This window comes from Aegilops tauschii, chromosome 1 (genome assembly GCF_002575655.3).
Source record: "Aegilops tauschii subsp. strangulata cultivar AL8/78 chromosome 1, Aet v6.0, whole genome shotgun sequence".
Lineage (NCBI taxonomy): Eukaryota > Viridiplantae > Streptophyta > Magnoliopsida > Poales > Poaceae > Aegilops > Aegilops tauschii.
This window is the reverse complement of record NC_053035.3, coordinates 492,730,269-492,750,401: the sequence shown is the minus strand read 5'-3', so window position 1 is coordinate 492,750,401 and position 20,133 is coordinate 492,730,269. Positions and strand designations below refer to the sequence as shown.

Sequence of the window (20,133 nt, the reverse complement as noted above, 5' to 3'; positions counted from 1 at the left end):
GGACCGGTTAGAGTTGCCCTAACCATGTTATCTTTCGAGGAAAGAAGGAAAAAAGTCGGGGAAAGAAAGAGCTAGGAAACTAACCGTGTAACCAGATGAAACTCGCATCATTCATGATCCTTGAGAAAATGGCGTCTTTTTTCCCCGCTGTGTTTGTACTTTTTTTTTTACAATTATCTACTTCTTCTTTATTCATTCATAAGGATCATAGCATTGCTTACAATAAGAGAAATAATTTAGTACGTAATAATCTTGATTATTGAGGATCGTTTGCCGAACGGTACACCAAAACCTTGTGCAGCAAACAACCACACTGTTAGAAGAGAATCTCAAGAATGAATCAACCGCTCTTTCTATTGATGATGATTGTACAGTATATACCCTCCGAGGGGTTGCATCCAAGGGACACGTCGGTTAGAGGAGACGGGACAAGAGACGCGACGGTGACAGACTCTAACTGCCCCTCGGTTTACAAAGATAAGGAGATTATCCTTAATTAATCACAATTAATTATTCCCTAACACTCCCCCTAATCTCCGCATTGATTATGTACAATCATCATCTTGAAAAAGCTCCTCCAAAAACCCTGTGGGAAAAATATGAGGAGATATACATAATATGCCATGAAAAACTCCTTTCAAAAACCCTGTGGGAAAATAGAAAATGACATATCCCAATGTTTGTATTACTATTGTCTCATTAAAAACCTTCTATGAGAAACCATATAGGAAAAGCTCATAAAGGGAAAAAGAGTGCAATATCAAAGATCCAAAGATCTTGAACAAGTTATCATATGGGAGTACACTCCCCCTGAATCTTGCAAAACATAAAGTCATCTTGTACCAGTTCCATTAACATGATAATCGAGATTATCACTGGACTTTGTTTGCAAAATATTTATCTCCCCACCTCATTTTAACTTATGGGGAAGAAAATACTTTCAGAGCAATACACTTTGTAATTGCTACTTATAACCTGTCTGCATCTGTGTAATACAAACAACATTATCTTCATAGATAATGGTGGGCGGTTCCTACCAACCAATCCCACTTGAACTTTCAACAAAGTTCATCATTTTGAGAAGTCACATACATCTATGTGATGCTTCATACAAATCAATGACTTCGGAATGACTAGTGGATGCAGCCACTAAAGTTTGTCTTCTCGACTTCCAAGAGAAGGTCACACCTTCATTCGAGGAGACAAAAATCAGTATGTGATCTAGGATTATGGGGGTCTAATATACCCAGCATCACAATATCCAACCATGGCCATATCTTGATTATTATTTTTCATAGAACAAATCAAGGTCTATGGTGTCCAGAAGATATCCAAAAATATTCTTCACACCAACCCAACGCCTTTTAATCAGTGATGCATTGTATCTAGCCAATGAATTTACTTCTAATGAAATACCAGGCATGGTGCAGTTTGCTAGATACACTTGTGCTCTCATTGCACCTCGATATGAAAACTCAATTCCGAATATCTCTTCATCACTGCCATTAGGCATTAATGGGTCTTTATCTCTTGTAATCCAGAGATCTCAAAACCATAGTTCTTTAATGGATATGACTTATCCATGTTGAACTTTCAACAATCTTTTGGATAAATGTAGACTGATGAACAAGTATTCTTGAAGAAATGCGCTTAAGTTCCAAACTCAAGCAAAATTTGGTCTCAACCAAATCTTACATCTTACACTCCGTCTTAAGATGATATGATTGTATCATGTATATCTTGTGTAGCTCCAATGTTACTCAGATCATGAACATACACAGAAATTGTACGAAATCCCTCTTTGGATTTCTTGATGAACATACATGAACAATCATCGATGTTTGAGTAACCTTCTAATAAAGCAACTCACTCAGTCGGTTATACCACATCATTGCCGACTACTTCAAGTCATAATGACTTCTGGAGCTTGACGCAACACATGTTGCGATTAAACTCGGAATCTTCGTTCCCTTGGGAACTATCATAGAGATATCCGAATCAAGTGACTCATACATCTATGCAGTCACAACATCCATCAGTTTGATATACAAATTCATTATTCACTGCCAGTGATATAAAATATCGGAACGTTATCCACTCATAACAGGAGAATATGTTTCATCATAAACGATCACAGGTTTCTGCGTGAACCCTTGTGCTACAAGCCTCGCTTCATGTTTCACCACCTCATTGTTTTCGTTCCTCACATGAACAAAAACCCATTTGCTCCCCCAGGGAGCAAATTCAGAGGAGTGGGTATTACTGATTAGGTCAATACCCCCTCTTCTTGAGGGCGAGCGCATCCTCAATTGTTGCCCTCCTTTGGATCAACTAGAGCGTTTTAGACACTCAGCCATGCATGGACTTAGGTTCTAGATCCAATCCAAGGTCTTTTGCAATTCAGAGGATAAACAAATGTCGACATAATGTAGTCTTTATTATATGATTCTCCCGAATCCATATCCATAGTGGAGATTTCGTCATTATCTTTTGACTCTTTGTGATTTCCCACAACAGTTGAGTCAAGGTCTTCCGATGTCCCAGCACAAAAATTTGTGTGCACACTCGTGTTGGGTCCTGGATGTGTCCGACATCCTTCAGGTGTCCTTCAACCCTAGGTTGAATGTCAACATGAAGTTGACCTACATTTACTATTTGAGGATTCCTCATTCCCCTCGGACGCTTCCTTGAAGCTTTGTCCTCTTGTGTGTCCATATTACTCCCCCTCATTGGTGGCCGAGTGAACCTATGGGTCACAACCACTCTCTCTGGAACATTTTACTTTGTGACACCTTTATACTTAGTAAATGCAACTGGCAGATTATTTGCGATACTTTGCAAATTGTTAATCTTCTGAACCTCTAGTTCAGACTCATTCGTACGTGGACCTAAGGACTAGATGTCTATTGACATCTCATTCTATTTTCCTGGCATTCAATGTGGTTCTTATCTCCCCCTAATGCCAGAAAAATGTCCTCACCAAAATACAACGAGCATACCGGGCCATAAACAAGCCCCCTTCTAGAGACTTCGGGTACTTTATGTTTGACGGAGAATTGTACCTCACATAGATCCCCATTTCTCTATGAAGGCCCATATTTATATGCTGTGGTGGTGAAATCGGTTCGTATCCAACACAACCGAACTATCGCAGATGGAAAATACTTGCTGATTTCCACGTACTAACTGCAACGGGGAGACCGTATAATATGCAGTTCGTCGAATTTGTATATGCAGTATGTCAAACTGCAATGTCCCCAACTAGATTTTGGGAGATTACAATTTTGTAGGAGCAATCTTGCTATCAACTTATCCTCTCGACAAGTGATTCCGCAAGACCAATCTGGGTATGTACACCAGGTACCAATCTGCTCCACAGTTATGCCTCAATCTAGGCAGTAATCATCAAATGCTCACGAACTAAATTTCGCAGCCATGTCCATTATGATGGATTTTATCCCGTGCTCAGGATGATTTGCTCTCACATTAATGATTTGAGTAATAAGCTTTGTAAAAACATGGTTCCTTATAGAAGTAAGACACACATTGGACCATCTCGCCGATGCATCCAAAAGTAATATGAAATATCTCAATATTCCATATAATGGTTGAATTGGATCACATGCATCTCCTGTATAAGGAAATCTACTGGCTCATCCTTTATCTTTAGATATGATGGCCTTGTGATCAATTTTCCAGTCTGCACATATTGTGCATACATAATCCAATGAATTTGGAAAATTCACACCATTAGATTGTGTGTAGTAGAACCATCAATAATTTTCTTATCATCCCTATACTAGGATGACCCGGCCAACCATGCCACATCTTGAACTTATCAAGATTCTAGAAAATTATCTTGTACGCCTAATGCATAACCGATTTAATGTATGTATAGTACAGTCCAAAAGATAGAGAAATACAATTACTCTAGGATTTCATTCAAATCCCTTTTGCCGAGTCATGAGTAGGCTTCCAACCTTACTCGCTTTATGAGTTTCAACATAGAAACTATTGCAGATATCCTTAAAACTCAACAAGGTACGAGTAAAATCTAGATACATCAATGCATCCAAGATTATCATGTAGTACCCATAGGGAGTGCAATTGTGGCTTGACCAGAACCAACAATTCCCGTATCACGACCATCACTTTCCATGATGGCTCCATTACTCTTTTCAAGAGTATGAAAATACTTCAACTCCATTAATATTGTGTTAGTAGACCCAGTTTCTACTTAACACATTCTTCTCAATTGGATTATTTCCATAGGTTTTAGAAATAAACCAATTTCAACATATGATTGAACTCATACGGAAATAATACATATACATCATTACAATGCATGACAAAAGAGACTGAATCCGGTCTCTGTATATGTCACTAAAATTGAAGTCCACTAACATGTCATCGACACTCAATAGTGGACCTTCCTTTTGCTGAGCATGCTCCTGGTTATCCATGTTCTGAGGAACATCTAGGAACTTCAACCATTGGTAAATCATTGTTATGTCAAGTGAGGTAAGATTCACACTTGTTCCATGAGCCTCTTTCCCTTGGCAATTGATTGCATGCGGATCCACCAAATGATTGGAAATATCACTTGTCCTTGCAATCAGTTATACAACCACACGTATAGCAACCACCAGAGTTGCTAGCCCTGTCATTGTTCCTGAAATGACTTTTGGCCCTTTGAGCTCTACTCTTATTCTACTTCTCATCACACCTCCACTTTCCTTCACAACTGATGAAATTATTCAATCTAAATCCTCATACAAGGATTGAAAGTGGAGAGCATCTCGATGAGATTAACATCCAGAACTGCAATATTGCAGAACCTCAACTACAAGTTGATCTGATGCACATAAGAGTTGTATGCTACCATAGACTCCAAGTCATGGAATCGGACGTGCATCCATTTCCTGTGCACTTCAAGCATTATCATCACCCTATATTGATCATATTGCTCCTCAAAAGAGCTCTAGAGTATCAGATACTCTATTTTTATAGATCATGGTGTAGTGAAGTGCAATGCGACATACTTTGCTATAGCGACTATAGCTGGAGCCCCTGAGCGGGTGTGGTTATGTGGGAACTGAGATCCCGGGCTGCCAAATTAATCTTGACATTCATCGCCCAAGTCAAAAATTCGATGCTATCAATGGCAATCTCATCAACATTTTTCTTGGATATGCCCAATATATAAAGCATGAATAATCATGCCCATTAATTTACTTCCATGTAAATTAATCATGTTGTAAAAATGCATGTGAATCGATCAACACATAGCAATTTATAAATTGCCGGAACATATATGTTGATACACAATGTGCGTGTGGTACAGTAATATACAATAAGTTACTGTAAAAAAAAACACACATAGACAAAAACTGCATAGCTAAAAGCTAAACAGAAAACGAGAAACTTAAAAGAAAAACCTAGGCCGAATCTGCGGAACCCAAAGCATTGGGCACAACCCAAATTTCTGTATTTGTTTCTCCCTTTTTTTGGGGATAGAGATGGGCCTTCGGCCGTTCAACCATATGGCCTGCCCACAGGCCCGCAACGCCCCCAGATCGGATAAGGGAGAGGCAACGGGACGGCTTTCGTCCCCATCTACCAACCGCCCCAATCCCGATCCAAACGGTGGCCGTTCTTGTGTTTCCACTGCGAGTTAATTGCACAAAAGTACCACAATTGGGGCATCACATGCAGATTGGTACCACGATTGCTAATTTTTGTATGTCAGTACCATGATTGCTCCAGGTTTTTTCAAATAAGGCTAAAACGCGTATTTATACGTATTGACGCTCGATCCGACAGCTCGGGCCCACCCGTCAGGTGCCACGCTGGCCAATCGGCGCGTGCCCGCGCGCTAACTAGGACGAGCCGGTGCGCTGCTGCTCTCCAACCCGGTCCGGTCGCACCAGCTCGCCCCCGCCGCACCATTCCCCTCCCCTCCTCCTCTCCTCACTCGTTTCCTCCGTCGCCGCCGCCTGCGTCCCGACTGCCGGCCGCCGCACCGCCCCGCCGACGCCATGGTTTTGGAGGACGAAAGTAGCGACGACCAGTCTAGCCTCCCGTACATGCATTCTTCCTCCACAGACGGTCTCAACGAGGTCAGTACAGTGAGTTTAGGGTTAGGGTTGCAGATTTGGGATTTCTTGATTTGGTTGATTTTGGTAGGTTTTGATTTGCCCATTGTCTTTGTGCGAGCTTCTGCAGGTCCCTTTCAGCCTTGAAGATCCAGATTACAAGGGGCTTGAGCTGGATGTGATGTCTCCATGTGAGAAGCACGGGATGGCATCTGAGAGGCTTGTTGCCTTTGAAGGAACAGACACAGGCAGGCGGTTTTTAGCATGTGCACAGCCGGTATGGATTGTAGGCATAGTGATTTTTTTCTTACTTTGTCAGTGCAATATTGAACTCTGTTTGCTGGAGTACTCTCCTTGCTGTCAACATTTTGGTTCATAGTGGCATTAGAGTAACTTATTTAGGTCAAGCATGAGTATATTTTGCTGGAGTACAATGGCATAGTAATTTTGGTTAATAGTGGTACTAGAGTAGCTTAAAAATGATAACTAACCTAGTCAGTCAGCTACTCAAGTGGCTGCTCCTCTTGTTAAATGTAGTGGTCTGATGCTAAATATAGATATTCTTTTTGGCAACTGCAGTTATCTTGTGTAATTACTTGTTGTATGAACTGTGTTGGTGTTGTTGTTGTTTTTGCAGGCAGGTAGCAATTGTGGCTTTGTTGAATGGGTTGATCACCAGTGGCCCCCAACAATGCAGAATGCATTGTTGAAGCTATGGGCAATGGTTGAAGATGCCAAAACTGCTAGGGTGAATGACAATCTTGAAAGTTCTTTCACTATCCACCATCTGACAGAAGAGAAGAACAAGCTGGATGCCAACTATGACAAGCTAGTCCAAGATGTGCATGAGCTGATGAACTTCCAGGAAGATAAGGTGGTGGATTTCAGACATCTGCAGTCTGCCATTACATATCAGCAGGAGGTAAGAAAAGAACTGATTGATGATATGAAGGCACATATGGCAAGTGAGATGGCAAAGAAAGATGAAGAGACCCAGAAACTTACTCTGAAGTATGAGCTGCTGCTCAACCTGACAAGAGCTCAAGCAACAGTCATTCAGAACTTGAAGTTGAACAAAATGAAAGAGAAGCAAGCGCTTACTGAAGCTAGTATGAATTTGGAGCTGAAGAATGCAGAGCTAACAAAGTGTCAGGAGAAGCTCACCAAAGAGAAGCTAGAGTTGAAGCTTCAGGTTGCTGATCTGCTTAAGGGAAATGAAAAGCATATTGAAGAGAAGTGGCAGTTAGAGTTTCAGAATGAAAAGTTGAAGGAGAAGTTCAGGGGGATTCAGGCCATCTTGGAGAAGTGAAGAAGATGAAAATGAGATTAGGGGCATTGCTGACCTTTTGGGAATGATGGTTGTGTAATGACCTAGCATCTAGGAACTAAGGTTGTGTACTGTATGCTTCTACTAATGGTGAACTATGGCTGTGCATGTATGTAGTAGTTATGCTATTCATCCTTTTGTGAGAAAAGGATGAACTATGCATTTGAAGTTGAACTCCTCTATGTATTGTGAACAATGGTTATGTATGGCTATAATGAGTTGAACTCCAGAAACTAATGTGATCAGTTTCTTATTATGTATGGATATGCTGATTATGTAGAAGGATATGTTGATGATGATACATTATGACAATGTTGCAGCAAACCACTCATGTCATACAAAATAAAAGAGGAACAAGACTGACTAAATCTCATTGCATCAGAAGGTAACTTCACTGATCCATTACCACTTGATCCATTACAACTTGGCTTAAACTAGAGCAACTAAACCAGATAGTACATTGCATTTAGATTGGCTGCAACTAAACCAACTAACTAACTTAATATCTTGCCTGCAACTAACCCAAGCACAAATATAGTGAAAAGAAACAACACATTGTGAAATTTGGCCCTAATCCCTACAATCTCTGCATTCTTCTCTCTGAGTTGAGTTTGCAGAGACAGAAACATGGCCTCCCTTGTGCCATCATCTTCACTTGGAGTCAGCATTGGAAATTGATCTTCAGATCTAGCAACAGTTGCACCTTTAAGCCTCCATACTTCATCACGTAGATCCCCAATGAGCTCACTCTAGAATGTGGGCAATGGATCATCATGCCATTGCACAAATCCACAGCCACCGTGCTATTAAGATGCACAAACAAATTTCCAAAAATATATCATTTCACATACTATTGCACAGAAGAAAAAGGAAGGAAATTAGGCAAAAAAACAACACTCACCATAGCATCCACGCAGCTATAGTACCTCCTACCAGGGTTCTGCCTGCTCCAGGAGATCCATCTTGGCGCCTTCCTCGGAGGTGAGCAGTGGCACATCACTGGAGGCTCGTATGCCATTGGGAGCTCGCGGTAGCGCACCGGCGAGCGCGACTCCTCCATCCTCCTTCCTGCAGCTCGACGAAATCCGGGAGCGAACCCGGCACTGGACGACCACGACATCTCTCTCTCCACCGCCGGCCCCAGTCAGCGCCTCCACGCTGAGATTTCTCCTTCTTCTCCTTTGCTGCGCTCCAAATGGACACAGCGTGGACGAACCCTAGTTTCCTTCCCAAATCTGAGATCTTGTGCTGTCACTTTAATAGTAGGAGAGGTATCTATCCCACATGTCAGAATCCCCAAATGTGGTACTGCATGTTATGTGATGCCCCAATATTGGTACTGACATGCAACAACTAGCAGCAGTATTGGTACTGATTTGAAACAAGTAACTGAAAATGTGTTACTGCTTTGCAAATACTGTACTCCACCTCAAGTTCAACATTACAATAACCACCTCAAGTTCAACATTCAGATAACCACCTCAAGTTCAACACATACATATCCAGTAGCAACATATTCAACACCAAAATATGGTGCCCCAACTATAGTACTCCACCTCAAGTTCAACATTACAATAACCAGTACTGGATTGTGCCAAATTATGCATCAAGTGGCAACAACACATCAACATCAGCATCAAGTTCAACCAAAATAACACCACATCATTTCAAATTACATGGCTCCTCTTCCTCTGCTAGCAGTGAAGTAGGACATCCATCCAGTGTGTGTACCATCAGTAGGAATGTCAGCATATTGCCTGGGGGCACTGAATGGCCTTGGAGCACCTCTTCCAGCTCCTCTTCCTCTGCCAGCTCCTCTTCTAGATGGTGGTGGTGTAGTAGAAGTAGCAGCTCCTCTTCCTCTTCCTCTTCCAGATGGTGGTGGTGTAGTAGAAGTAGCAGCTCCTCTTCCTCTGGCAGCTCCTCTGGCAGCAGCTCTTGGCTGTCTTGCTGTTGTTGTAGTAGAAGGACCAGCAGCTCTTGGCTGTGAGTTACTTGGAGTAGCCTTACAAAGAAAAGGAAAACAGTTAATAATGCTAGAAAGAAATGTACAAGAAATAAAGGAAAGATTTGTATATTTCAAGGTGAAAAATTATTACCACATGCTTATTCTTCCTCAAAGCTAGCTCAGGCTTCAACTGTTTAAGACAGTTTGTGTACCTATGCCCTTGGAGACCACAATTGCCACATGTTATGGTCCCCATTCTTGAAGTGTCTTTTGGCTTTGGTACTTCAAATTTGCGCTTGATCCTCTTTTCTTTCTTTCTTCCTCTCTTGATTTTGAATGCAGGTGGTTCTATGTCTGGACCAGGGGTCCTTGTCCAATCATGCTCACCAGGCACAGGAAAGATCATTGGTTCATAAGCTGCAGCATAAAAATCTTTCTTGAAGAATTTGCTGACATAATCCTCTGGTTTCCTTTTAGCCTTGTTTATTGCAGAGATGGCATGGTTGCAAGGTATGCCACTAAGGTCCCACTTCCTGCATCCACAAGTCTCAAGTTCCAGGTTGACAGCATGTGTTTGTTGCCCACTTGTAACTTGCCATAAGTTGACCCCTGCCTGTATTGGCTTGCAATATCTGGCCCTCTCCTTCTCAACCTCTAGCTTCTCACTGTAATGAGGTGTTATATCCCATCTTGCTGCCTTTACACTCTCTCTGTTCCTATGCCACCTCACCATCTGCTTATCTTTTATCCCATCACACATTGTCCTTATAGGTTTTCTCCTAACATCTAGAATGTACTTGTTGAACACCTCAGACAAGTTGTTCACTACCAAGTCAGTCTTGCAGTTTGTGTCAAATGCATGCCTTGCCCATGTTTTTTTTGGTATTGCAGTAAGCCACTCCCAAGCTTCCTCACTTTCAGCTCTAAGATCATTCATTGCAATATTAAATTTGTGTTCATTGTAGGCATAGGTAGCATTATCCATGCACTTCCTAAGATCTTCACCCCTAAACCCAGCATTTTGGAAATTTGCATATAAATGCCTAAGGCAGAATCTTTGGTTGCAATTTGGAAAGACAGCATTCACTGCATTCAATAACCCCTGACACAAACAATTTAACAAGTCTAAGCTACAAGGTAAATAAATATGCACCAATGAAACTCTTAGCTACTGTTAACACTTGTGCAAAACAAAATGAAATGTGCAAACACATACCTTTTGTCTATCTGACATTATAGTATAAGGTCCAAACTTGCCCACTTCTCCACCTAGGCAAATTTTCAGTTGGTGTAGAAACCAACACCAACTAGGTGTGTCCTCTTGTCCAACTATGCCAAATGCCAGTGGATATATGTTGTTGTTGCCATCTCTACCAGTGGCAGCAAGGAGTTGAGCTCCTGTAGTGAGCTTACTGAAGCATCCATCAACACCTGCATAATCAACATTTCCAAACATTAAATACATTCAAGTGATATACAATATGGAGTACTCTACAATATGTAAATGGTGCACAAGGTTCAGGAACTAACCAATGAATGGCCTACACCCATTGAGAAACCCCTCCCTTGCTCCATTCAGGCAAAAGAACATGGCATGGAATCTTGGGCCTGGGTGGGGTATTTTTGCATTTGGTACTGGAGTAACAATAGTGACTATTACTCTACTCCCAGGGTTTGTGTCCATGACAGTCTGAGCATAGTCTTTAAGCCTAGGATATTGCTTCTTGTGATCTCCTAAGACAGCTTCAATAGCTATGCTCTTTGCCCTATATGCCATGCACTTGGGCACATCTACACCATATTTTTCCATGCATGCATCAATTATTGTCTGAATACCAGTAGATATATCAGTTCTGAAGAGATGCTCATATTTCTGTGCTAGCCACTTAGCACTAACCCTGGTGGTCTCAGTGGTACTAGGGCAAGTGTGCTCTAGTCTCATCTTCTTAATTACAAAGGTTTTCTCCCCTTTTATAACTGCTGCCACCATAAAGAACTGGCATTGTTTATCTGGACACTCAACAATTATCCTCTGATCTGAATTCCTGTGATACTTAAAATTCCTGGACTGAGTATGTGCAAATTCAATAAAGCATCTCTGAATTGATGTTGATCCCTAAAACACAACTTCATACACAGTTGCTCATGTGGTTGCTCCATTTTCTCATTGTACCACTTCCTAGCAGGCCTTTTATTTGCCCTACTCTTCCTTTTCTTTGGTAGGACAAAAGAGGCTGGCTCAAAACCATCATCATCACTCTCCCTCAACAACACCTTCTCTTCTTCATCTGATGATGGTCTGAAATCAGGTTCAACCTCTGGTAGCTTACTACAATGTGACCTAGTTGTTGGTCCTCTTCTAACTGGTAGCTTCTGCTTCTTCTTCACAGGTTCAACTATAGTTTCTTCTTCTTCTTCAAAAGTCCTATCTTCCTCTACCTCAAATGGGTCCTCAACTTTAGTGTCACCCTCATAATGCAGCATTTCTTCCTCTTCTGATTGCTCATCATCTGATTCTTCCTCTTGTACTTCTAGCTCTCTCTGTTTCTTTCCCTCTTCCACCTCTACATCTTCATCATCACCCATGTAATGATGGTCATTTCCAATTTGAGCATCCTCATCAGAGGCATTAGCATCACTGTCCTCATATGCCTCAAATCCTTGATATCCCTCTTCTTCTTCTTCCAAAACTGCTTTCAACTTGGCTGTTGCATTCTTGCTTTCTTGTGTGCAAACACCAGCAGGATGAGGTGTGCTAGAGTTGCTACATTGACTCTCAAAAACTACTCCTTGCTGATCAACAGCTAAGACAGGAGGCTCACTCAGATCGAAAACAACAGGCTCTTGGTACACCACAGTGGACAACTCTGGCATTTCACATTGCTGCAACTCAAAATCAGTATCAGGGGGTGGACAAGCCCTGACTAGCAAATCAAGCACCAATTTGTCCTGGATCTTCCTCTTTATCTTCTGTAATTCTGCATGACTGTCTACCAAATCCAGCCCTTTCTCTCCTAAAGATGGATTTTCAATGTGATACAAACAATCATATGCATTAAATCCTTGGGTTTCCATCACTGCAACCAAATTCAGATAAGTAATATCTGAACCACACAGCTTCATCTCCAATGGTTCTCTTGCATCAAAATGGATCCTTACTTGCCAAATGTCTTCATCCAAACTACAGAACAAATTAAATTTCATGTATTCATTATAATTACTCTTAATTTGGAGAGCAACAATACAGTACAGAACAATTTAGAGTAACCTGTAAGTCTAATATTTACTATTAACTCTACTATTACAGATGCTATTTCAGCACAGAACAATGCTACTAAAGTAACCTGTAAGTCTAATATTTACAGTACAGAACAATGTACTTTACTATTTCAGCACAATAGCAAAATCAAGGAAAAAGACAAGGTCATAATCCCAAATTGTTACTGTAATTGAACTAATTTGAGAGTGCAATACACTGAGTTGCTAGGTTACTGTAATTGTCCTATACTAGTCACTACAATTGGACAAACCCTAATCCCCAACTGGATAAACAAGAAGATGAACAAACCCTAAAAATCCCCAATTGGATAAACCAGAGCAGGAGGAGGACAAGGGTACTTACAGCACGCCGCCAAGTCCATGCGTCAACTGATGGCTGCTGCTAGGGTTTGCCACCCACTGCTGCGCCAACCGCAACCGCTGCTCCATGCTGAGTAACATCGACTCCTCCTCGTCGTCGGTCGAGTACGCGGAGCTGGAGTCGTCGCCGCCATCGCCGTCGACGCCAGCCGTTCCGCTAGGAGGCCAGAACGGCATCTCACCGCCGCCATGGATGCCCTCGCCGCCGCCTGCCGGAGTCGCCGACGCCATAGACTAGGGTTCGAGCGAGTGAGGAGACGAGGAGGGGAGGGGAATGGTGCGGCGGGGGCGAGCTGGTGCGACCGGACCGGGTTGGAGAGCAGCAGCGCACCGGCTCGTCCTAGTCAGCGCGCGGGCACGCGCCGATTGGCCAGCGTGGCACCTGACGGGTGGGCCCGAGCTGTCGGATCGAGCGTCAATACGTATAAATACGCATTTTAGCCTTATTTGAAAAAACCTGGAGCAATCATGGTACTGACATGCAAAAATTAGCAATCGTGATACCAATCTGCATGTGATGCCCCAATTGTGGTACTTCTGTGCAATTAACTCTTCCACTGCAGACCATGCTGCGGGAAGCCGCGCTTACTCGGGAACAAGCTCGTCTCCCGGAGCGCCATAGGCGTCCACGCCATGAGGAGCCACGCGGAGCGCCCGCCGTTTCGCAGTCAGCAGCTCTGCCTCGCCGCCGGGTAAGCAGCCGGTAGCCTTCAAAAACGTTGCACGTTTCACCGCCGTGCAGCCGGTTGCTGACGCCACAACGCCGCGGTCAATTCCAAGACCCGGGCCCAGACCGCGCGCCAAGCAAACCCTAGCCACTTCACTCCACTCCCCTCCGCCATCCGAGCTCACCTCCGACGGTTTCCAGCCTTCTCCGCCATGGCAGGCAGCGGATTGGACTCTGACCTGTCCGGATCCGTCGACTGGGACGTCATCCTGTGTGGGTTGGAGGAGGCAATGGCGGTCCGCATTGCACTCCGTCGCTCCCGGGAGGACATCGCCCGACCGACGAACGGATCCGTACGCCACGACGCCATAACGTCGGTTCACCGGGCGCTCGGGTCCTCTGGTGCTGGATCCTCGCGGTCCCGGCCGGAACACCTCTCCTTCCCCATCACCGGTCGGGCAGAGTATGAGTCCCACCGGGAACGGGCGGCCCGCCGTGGGAATGAGAGGATAAGGGCTGCCGAGACCCGTATCATGGCGGAAATGGCGGCGGCGCGGGCGGCCGCAGAGGAGGAAGCCATCCGCGCCCGTATTGTGAAGAAACGTCAGCGGAGGAACATGCATGCCCTCGCTCGAGAGTAGAATCGGGCAGTCTGTGCCATGGCCGGACTGCCATCGAAGGAGGAGAAGGAGGACAGCGGCGACGAGGACAGCTCCGGCGACGAGCAAATCCGGCTTGATCCGTACTGCGCTTGGACTGGTACTTACGCGAGAAGGACGACAATGGCGGCAGGAAGGGCAAGGGCAGCCGTGGATGAACTCCACCATAGCCAAACATGACATATTTAGTTTAGTGCGATGGAGTAGCCGGACGATGTGTGTGCGCCGACGTAGTTGCATGAGTTTGTATGGATTTGAGATATGATAATTGTGGTGTCCGGATGTGGATTACATTATTTAAGGGGTGCCGGTGAGTACCAGCGGACGCGTGCACGAGCGATTAAGGGGTCAGATTTACCAAGTCCGACTGTAGTGTACATGCTCTTACTTCCAGCAAAACTGGCGTTCTAACTGAACAACGCTGGATCAGACGGAAGGAACACCGGTGATTACCTCCACTAGCCGCTAACCCTTTTTGCGCGATGACAAAAGCAAGAGCACGAGAGAGCCGGAGCAGGCAGTGGGCGATCTCATTGGCCGGCCATCGGGTTGTTTTGTTTGTCCTGTTTTCCCCGGCACACATCATTGCCTGCCCTTTCCCTTTCCAAATTTCCGGCGGGTGTGCCTTCTCAATCATTACCGCTAAGCTAGCTCCGGCTCCTCCCAACACCACAAACTCAGCTAGCAGACTCCTGTAGTAGATGCATGTCGTGTCTCGTGTGTGCTCTAGCTACCACCCGTGTCTCTCTCTGATCTGAATCTCTTTGTGTGTGTTGGTTAGTTAAACAGCTGGTGTGTATGCCCACCCAGTACTATGTAGCCAGCCGCGCCCGTCCTCTCCAATTTACCAAGGATGCATGTCCAAACAAAAACAAACAAACTAGTTCGCGATCATGCATACATAGATAGCCCCACGACGTTGACGTCTCACAAGTCACGAGTACTAATTCTTATGAGCTTCCATAATATTTTAGCATCCGTGTGGGCAAAATGGCCGGTGTCATCATGTTCTCGTCACCCGCACATGCAGCTCAATCGGCGGCTCTGGGTGGTGTGGGTTGTCAGCTTAGTTCCTATGTCACACATATGTCGTCCGGAGTTACTTGGCGTATAAATGAATAAAAATAATTATCTGAAATTAAAATACGTTCAGATACATCAATTTCTTCTACAAGTATTTCCAAATGAGGGAAATATTATTTTCCATGCATGCACATGCGTGCACGCGTGGTACTATAGTTGTGTGTGGTAGGCTGGTTGGGTGGGTGGGGATTAATATCGGCATGAGCCGTGGGCCGGCCACTCGGTCGGGTCGCACCTACTTATCTCGACCTTAATTCTTATCTTCCGGAATCATTTTGTGTCTAATGAACGAATCTAGACGACGACGTGCCTACGCCTACTTTGTGCGTGGTCATACTTACACAGACATCCTTGGACTGGATGCGTGCATGATTGATACGTACATTGGACCAACCATTTCATCTTGGAATGGAGCTAAGCAATCCAGATCGATATCTAATCTAGCTAGTTCCATGCTCCCTTTTCTAAAAAGAAAAAGCTAGTTCCATGCTCGTCTTGTCATGTTTATGTTCGCGTGATAACCAGTGTCTCCACCTGTGAGCTATATCTATATATAGTCGGCGCCTACCTTCTTCTAAGCATGTCCAGTTCTGGCTATCCACCCATCTACCGACAAACACAAATGGATGGCACGACACTGACCTAACTATATGTGTACTAATATATACGTAGGTAATTAGTAGTACTCCTACATGGCACAGTTAATTAACTATGGTGCTTTTCAACACATGCTATAGTACTGCATGCAGCAACAACACATACACACTCTCTCTAGCTATATATGAGCCGATAATCAGTTTTAAAAACGTGAGACTATATATGAGCAGGATTGAACATTTTTCAGCTTATTTAATTAATAATTTGCACGGTGATAGAAATAACGGGCATATCCTTTCCTCTTTTTTTGCGAGAAACTTACAATCTATTCATCTTCAATCATGGCAGTACAAAGAACAACAGAGGTAACAAAATTACAACCATGTCCGTGGACTATCTAGCGACGACTACAAGCATTGAAGCAAGCAAATCCTTTCCTCTGCTATGGACACGCTGGCTAATCACAGTATTATTTTCTTATTCTCATTTTGCTGGCAACGTCGATACATACAACCAGCTGGAGGTCAAATAAAGCATTGTATAAATCTCTCTGCTTAATCTCCTATCGGTTATGTTCTACACCAATTTGATCAAAAAGTTTAGGATTCCTGATGCACGCACCCTGGCCACAATATATAAATCTCTCTGCTTTATGAAAGTCTATACCTTAGATACAAAGAATGCAGAAAGAGAGCACACAACTGGGGTAAAATAAATTCTAGCGGAAACGGTTTCTATCGGGTAGTATGATGTCGTCCATTTCTTACTCTCATATTGCTGGCAATGTCCATACATTCAACAGCTGGTGGTCAAATAAAGCATTGTATATATCCAAAGGAAAAAGCGGCTTGATCTCCTATCAGTTCTGTTCTCCACCAATTTGATCAAAAAAGTTCAAGATTCCTAACGCACGCACCCTGGCCACAACATATATATCTCTCGTCTTTACAGAAATCTATGCCTTAGATACAAAGAATGCAGAACGAGAGCACACAACTGGGACATAAAGGGTTTCACAATCGCATAAAAGAAAGAAAAAACTAGGAGATAAAAGGGATCATCTCCGATCACGAATCTGGAAGGAAAGGCATCTCCCTCCTTTAATTCGACCTTAATTTTGTTCTTAAAGCAAAGAGAACGCCTTGGCTTCCGCTTTCACTTTACTTAGTACTTAGGTTCACAAAAGAAACAATATACAATTGCTAAATGGTGATTGGTGTTCCTTTCATGCTGAATCCGGAGTACCAGTTAGCTAGATGTCATGGCGTATTTGGAGTACCGTGTTACAAGAATATGAAAAGAAACATAAGAACAAGAAAAGCGCAAATATTAGACATCGTGGCATTTTGGGTCTTACTAAATTAACTGCACCACGGGAAAGCTGCGTGGATTTCGCGGAGGATCAAGTCCTTGCTATAACTATCATAGTAGAAAGAAAAAAAAATGTAGTTTAGGGCATCTTCAAAGCTGACTTGCAAATGTCTATGGTATATGTTCTTTTCTATGTCCGGTCCGCAGAAAAGATTTCGGAGGGAGCCATCCAATGCCAATCACAAATTAATCCTGTTGGGAGAAGAGAAAGTAAGTGGGGACCATGCATGTGGTAGAATATTTGCGGTTTGGTGTCCAGTTAGGAGGAGAGAGAGGAGAGGGGGATCTACTCTGTTTTTTTTTTTGAAAGCTAGATGAACCCTGTTAATCGACAGGCACATGGGTGTAAGGAGGCATGCCTTGTGGTCAATTATATTATTCAATTATGTAGCATCTCGAATATCAACTACTCCAATGAGGTTTGCAAGGCACCCTTGTTTTTGGGGTCAAATTTTGATGATGAATTTGATTAGCGAACAAATATACCACTGAATTTGTCTTTGAACGAGATTTCTCACCGTATAATTCTTGTGGCATATAGTAGTTCACATTTTATTAGTTAACTTCATGGCCAAAATTCGGTCCAAAATAAGAGGGGGCTTAATAAACACAGACGGAGGGGATAACCTAAACAACTTTTTTCTTCCCCCCTCACACAAGGCAACTAGGGGAAAGCCTTCCTCCACCGATCTCCGCGGGTGAGCATGTATTTGCCTCACGCCTGCTTGTCGCTCCATTGGCCGGTGGCGGGAGGGGAATCTTGGTGTCTCGCTTGAAATAGTAGATAGGTTACACTAGTAGAAAACTGGGCTTTGGTCACAGGGCAATATTCACATTAGTCCCGGTTCAGTCACGGACCGGGACTAATGTGAGCATTGGTCCCGGTTCGTGCGGCCAGGGGCCTGCCGAGCCTCGTGGGGGCATTGGTCCCGGTTCGTCCGGACCCTTTGGTCCCGGTTGGTGGGACAAACCGGGACCAATGGGCCACGCTCCTGGCCCACCACCCTTTAGTCCCGATTCATACCACAAACCGGGACTAAAGGGCTGGTCCTAGTTGCGGCCAGTGTTTAGTCCCACCTCGGCAACCGAAGGGCGCTCACACCAGTTTATAAGCTCGTCCCTCTCTGCCTTGTTGACCTCCTCTTAAAGTGAAAATAGATGCCCTTATACAGGGAATTTGACCTAAATTCACAGTAAATTTCATAGAAATTTATTATGAATTTAGGTTGAATTTCCTCTATAAGCGCATCTATGTTCATTTTTTTATAGTAAATAAAATAAATAAACCTTAATAAAATAAATAAAAATAAATAAACCTTAATAAAGTAAAATAAAATAAACTATAGTAACTAAAATAAATAAACCTTAATAAATTAAATACAAAAAGCAGCAGTAAAATAAATAAAAATAGCAGCAGTAAAATAAATAAAAATAAAATAATTAAAGTAAAATACATAAGTAATTAGAAATAAAATAAATAAGTTTTTTGTTGTAAGTAGAAACAAAACAAAACAAATAAAGCAAAAGAGAAAACAAAAAACAGAGAAAAAAATTATGCCACCTACTGGGCCACCACGGCCTGAATACGACTTGAAACCCGTCCGTGGGCCAGGATTCGGGCCCGCAGAAGGCCCAGTAGGCCCCACAGGCAAAGAGAACGGTTAGGCCCGAAAGCCTGCAGTTGAGAGGAGCTCGAGAGGGTGGGCGCAGCAGCGCTTATAAACCACTCTCGAGCCCTCTCAACTAGCGAGGTGGGACTAAACTTTTGACGCGGGGCAGCACAAGGCCTTTGGTCCCGGTTGGTGCCACTAACCGGGACTAAAGGGGGCATTGGTTGGTGCCAGACCGAGAAAAAGAAAATACAAGGAAGCGAATACATCATACGATGAGCCAAAGCGCCACATAGTTCTTTCAGGAAAAAGGGACATTGTGGGAGTGGAGGGCAAGACAGACAAGTCTGAAGATTATGAAAAGTTTCATGAAATTCCTCCCTTCAAAGTCAAGGCTGACCCAAGCATCCTGATAAACAATGAAGATTATCCATGGTTACGGCGCAATAAGCAAATGACACAAGCGAAGAAAAAGTGAAGACTTTCTCCCGCAACTATTATGATGATACCATGCCAACTTTGTAACAGACGAGTATGATACCATTGTCCGTTTTGTACACGAAGTGCATCTAGTTTTTGCCGTAACCCTCTCAACTTTCTTGCACATGCTATGTGGATGAAATGATGATACCATGCCAACTTTCAACCTTTTCAGAGTTCATTTGAAATGCTTTTCAATTTTAGGGTCTTATAGCTAAAAATAATTAGTAAATGCATGAAAAATAACAAATGAAGTCAGAAAGGGTTGAAAATTGATGAGATGTGGCTTTGAATGGTGCATTCTGAACACACAAAAAGTCAGGAGTTCAAATAAGTTTTAAAAAATGAAATCCCTTTGCAACAGACGAGTTTCCGTATGAAATCCTGATACTTCGAAAGCGATTGTCCGTTTTGTACACGAAGTGCATCCAGTTTTTGCCGTAACCCTCTCAACTTTCTTGCACATGCTATGTGTATGAAATGATGATACCATGCCAACTTTCAACCTTTTCAGAGTTCATTTGAAATGCTTTTCAATTTTAGGGTCTTATAGCTCAAAATAATTAGTAAATGCATGAAAAATAACAAATGAAGTCAGAAAGGGTTGAAAATTGATGAGATGTGGCTTTGAATGGTGCATTTTGAACACACAAAAAG

At 43.2% G+C, this 20,133-nt stretch overlaps 2 protein-coding genes across 2 annotated transcripts; one reads left to right on the top strand and one right to left on the bottom strand.

Moving 5' to 3' along the window:
• The first annotated feature begins 6,179 nt into the window (after positions 1 to 6,179).
• LOC123493357 (uncharacterized) lies at positions 6,180 to 7,457 on the top strand. Its single transcript, XM_040396666.3, has 2 exons — positions 6,180 to 6,372; positions 6,733 to 7,457. The coding sequence occupies exons 1-2, from the start codon at positions 6,277 to 6,279 to the stop codon at positions 7,402 to 7,404; spliced, it is 768 nt and encodes a 255-aa protein (XP_040252600.2). The 5' UTR covers positions 6,180 to 6,276; the 3' UTR covers positions 7,405 to 7,457.
• Positions 7,458 to 8,965: 1,508 nt separating this feature from the next.
• Positions 8,966 to 10,931, bottom strand: LOC120969429 (uncharacterized). The gene is made up of 2 exons (XM_045232396.2): positions 9,522 to 10,931; positions 8,966 to 9,427 (listed from the first exon to the last, which is right to left on the bottom strand). The coding sequence occupies exons 1-2, from the start codon at positions 10,353 to 10,355 to the stop codon at positions 9,095 to 9,097; spliced, it is 1,167 nt and encodes a 388-aa protein (XP_045088331.1). The 5' UTR covers positions 10,356 to 10,931; the 3' UTR covers positions 8,966 to 9,094.
• Positions 10,932 to 20,133: the final 9,202 nt, after the last annotated feature.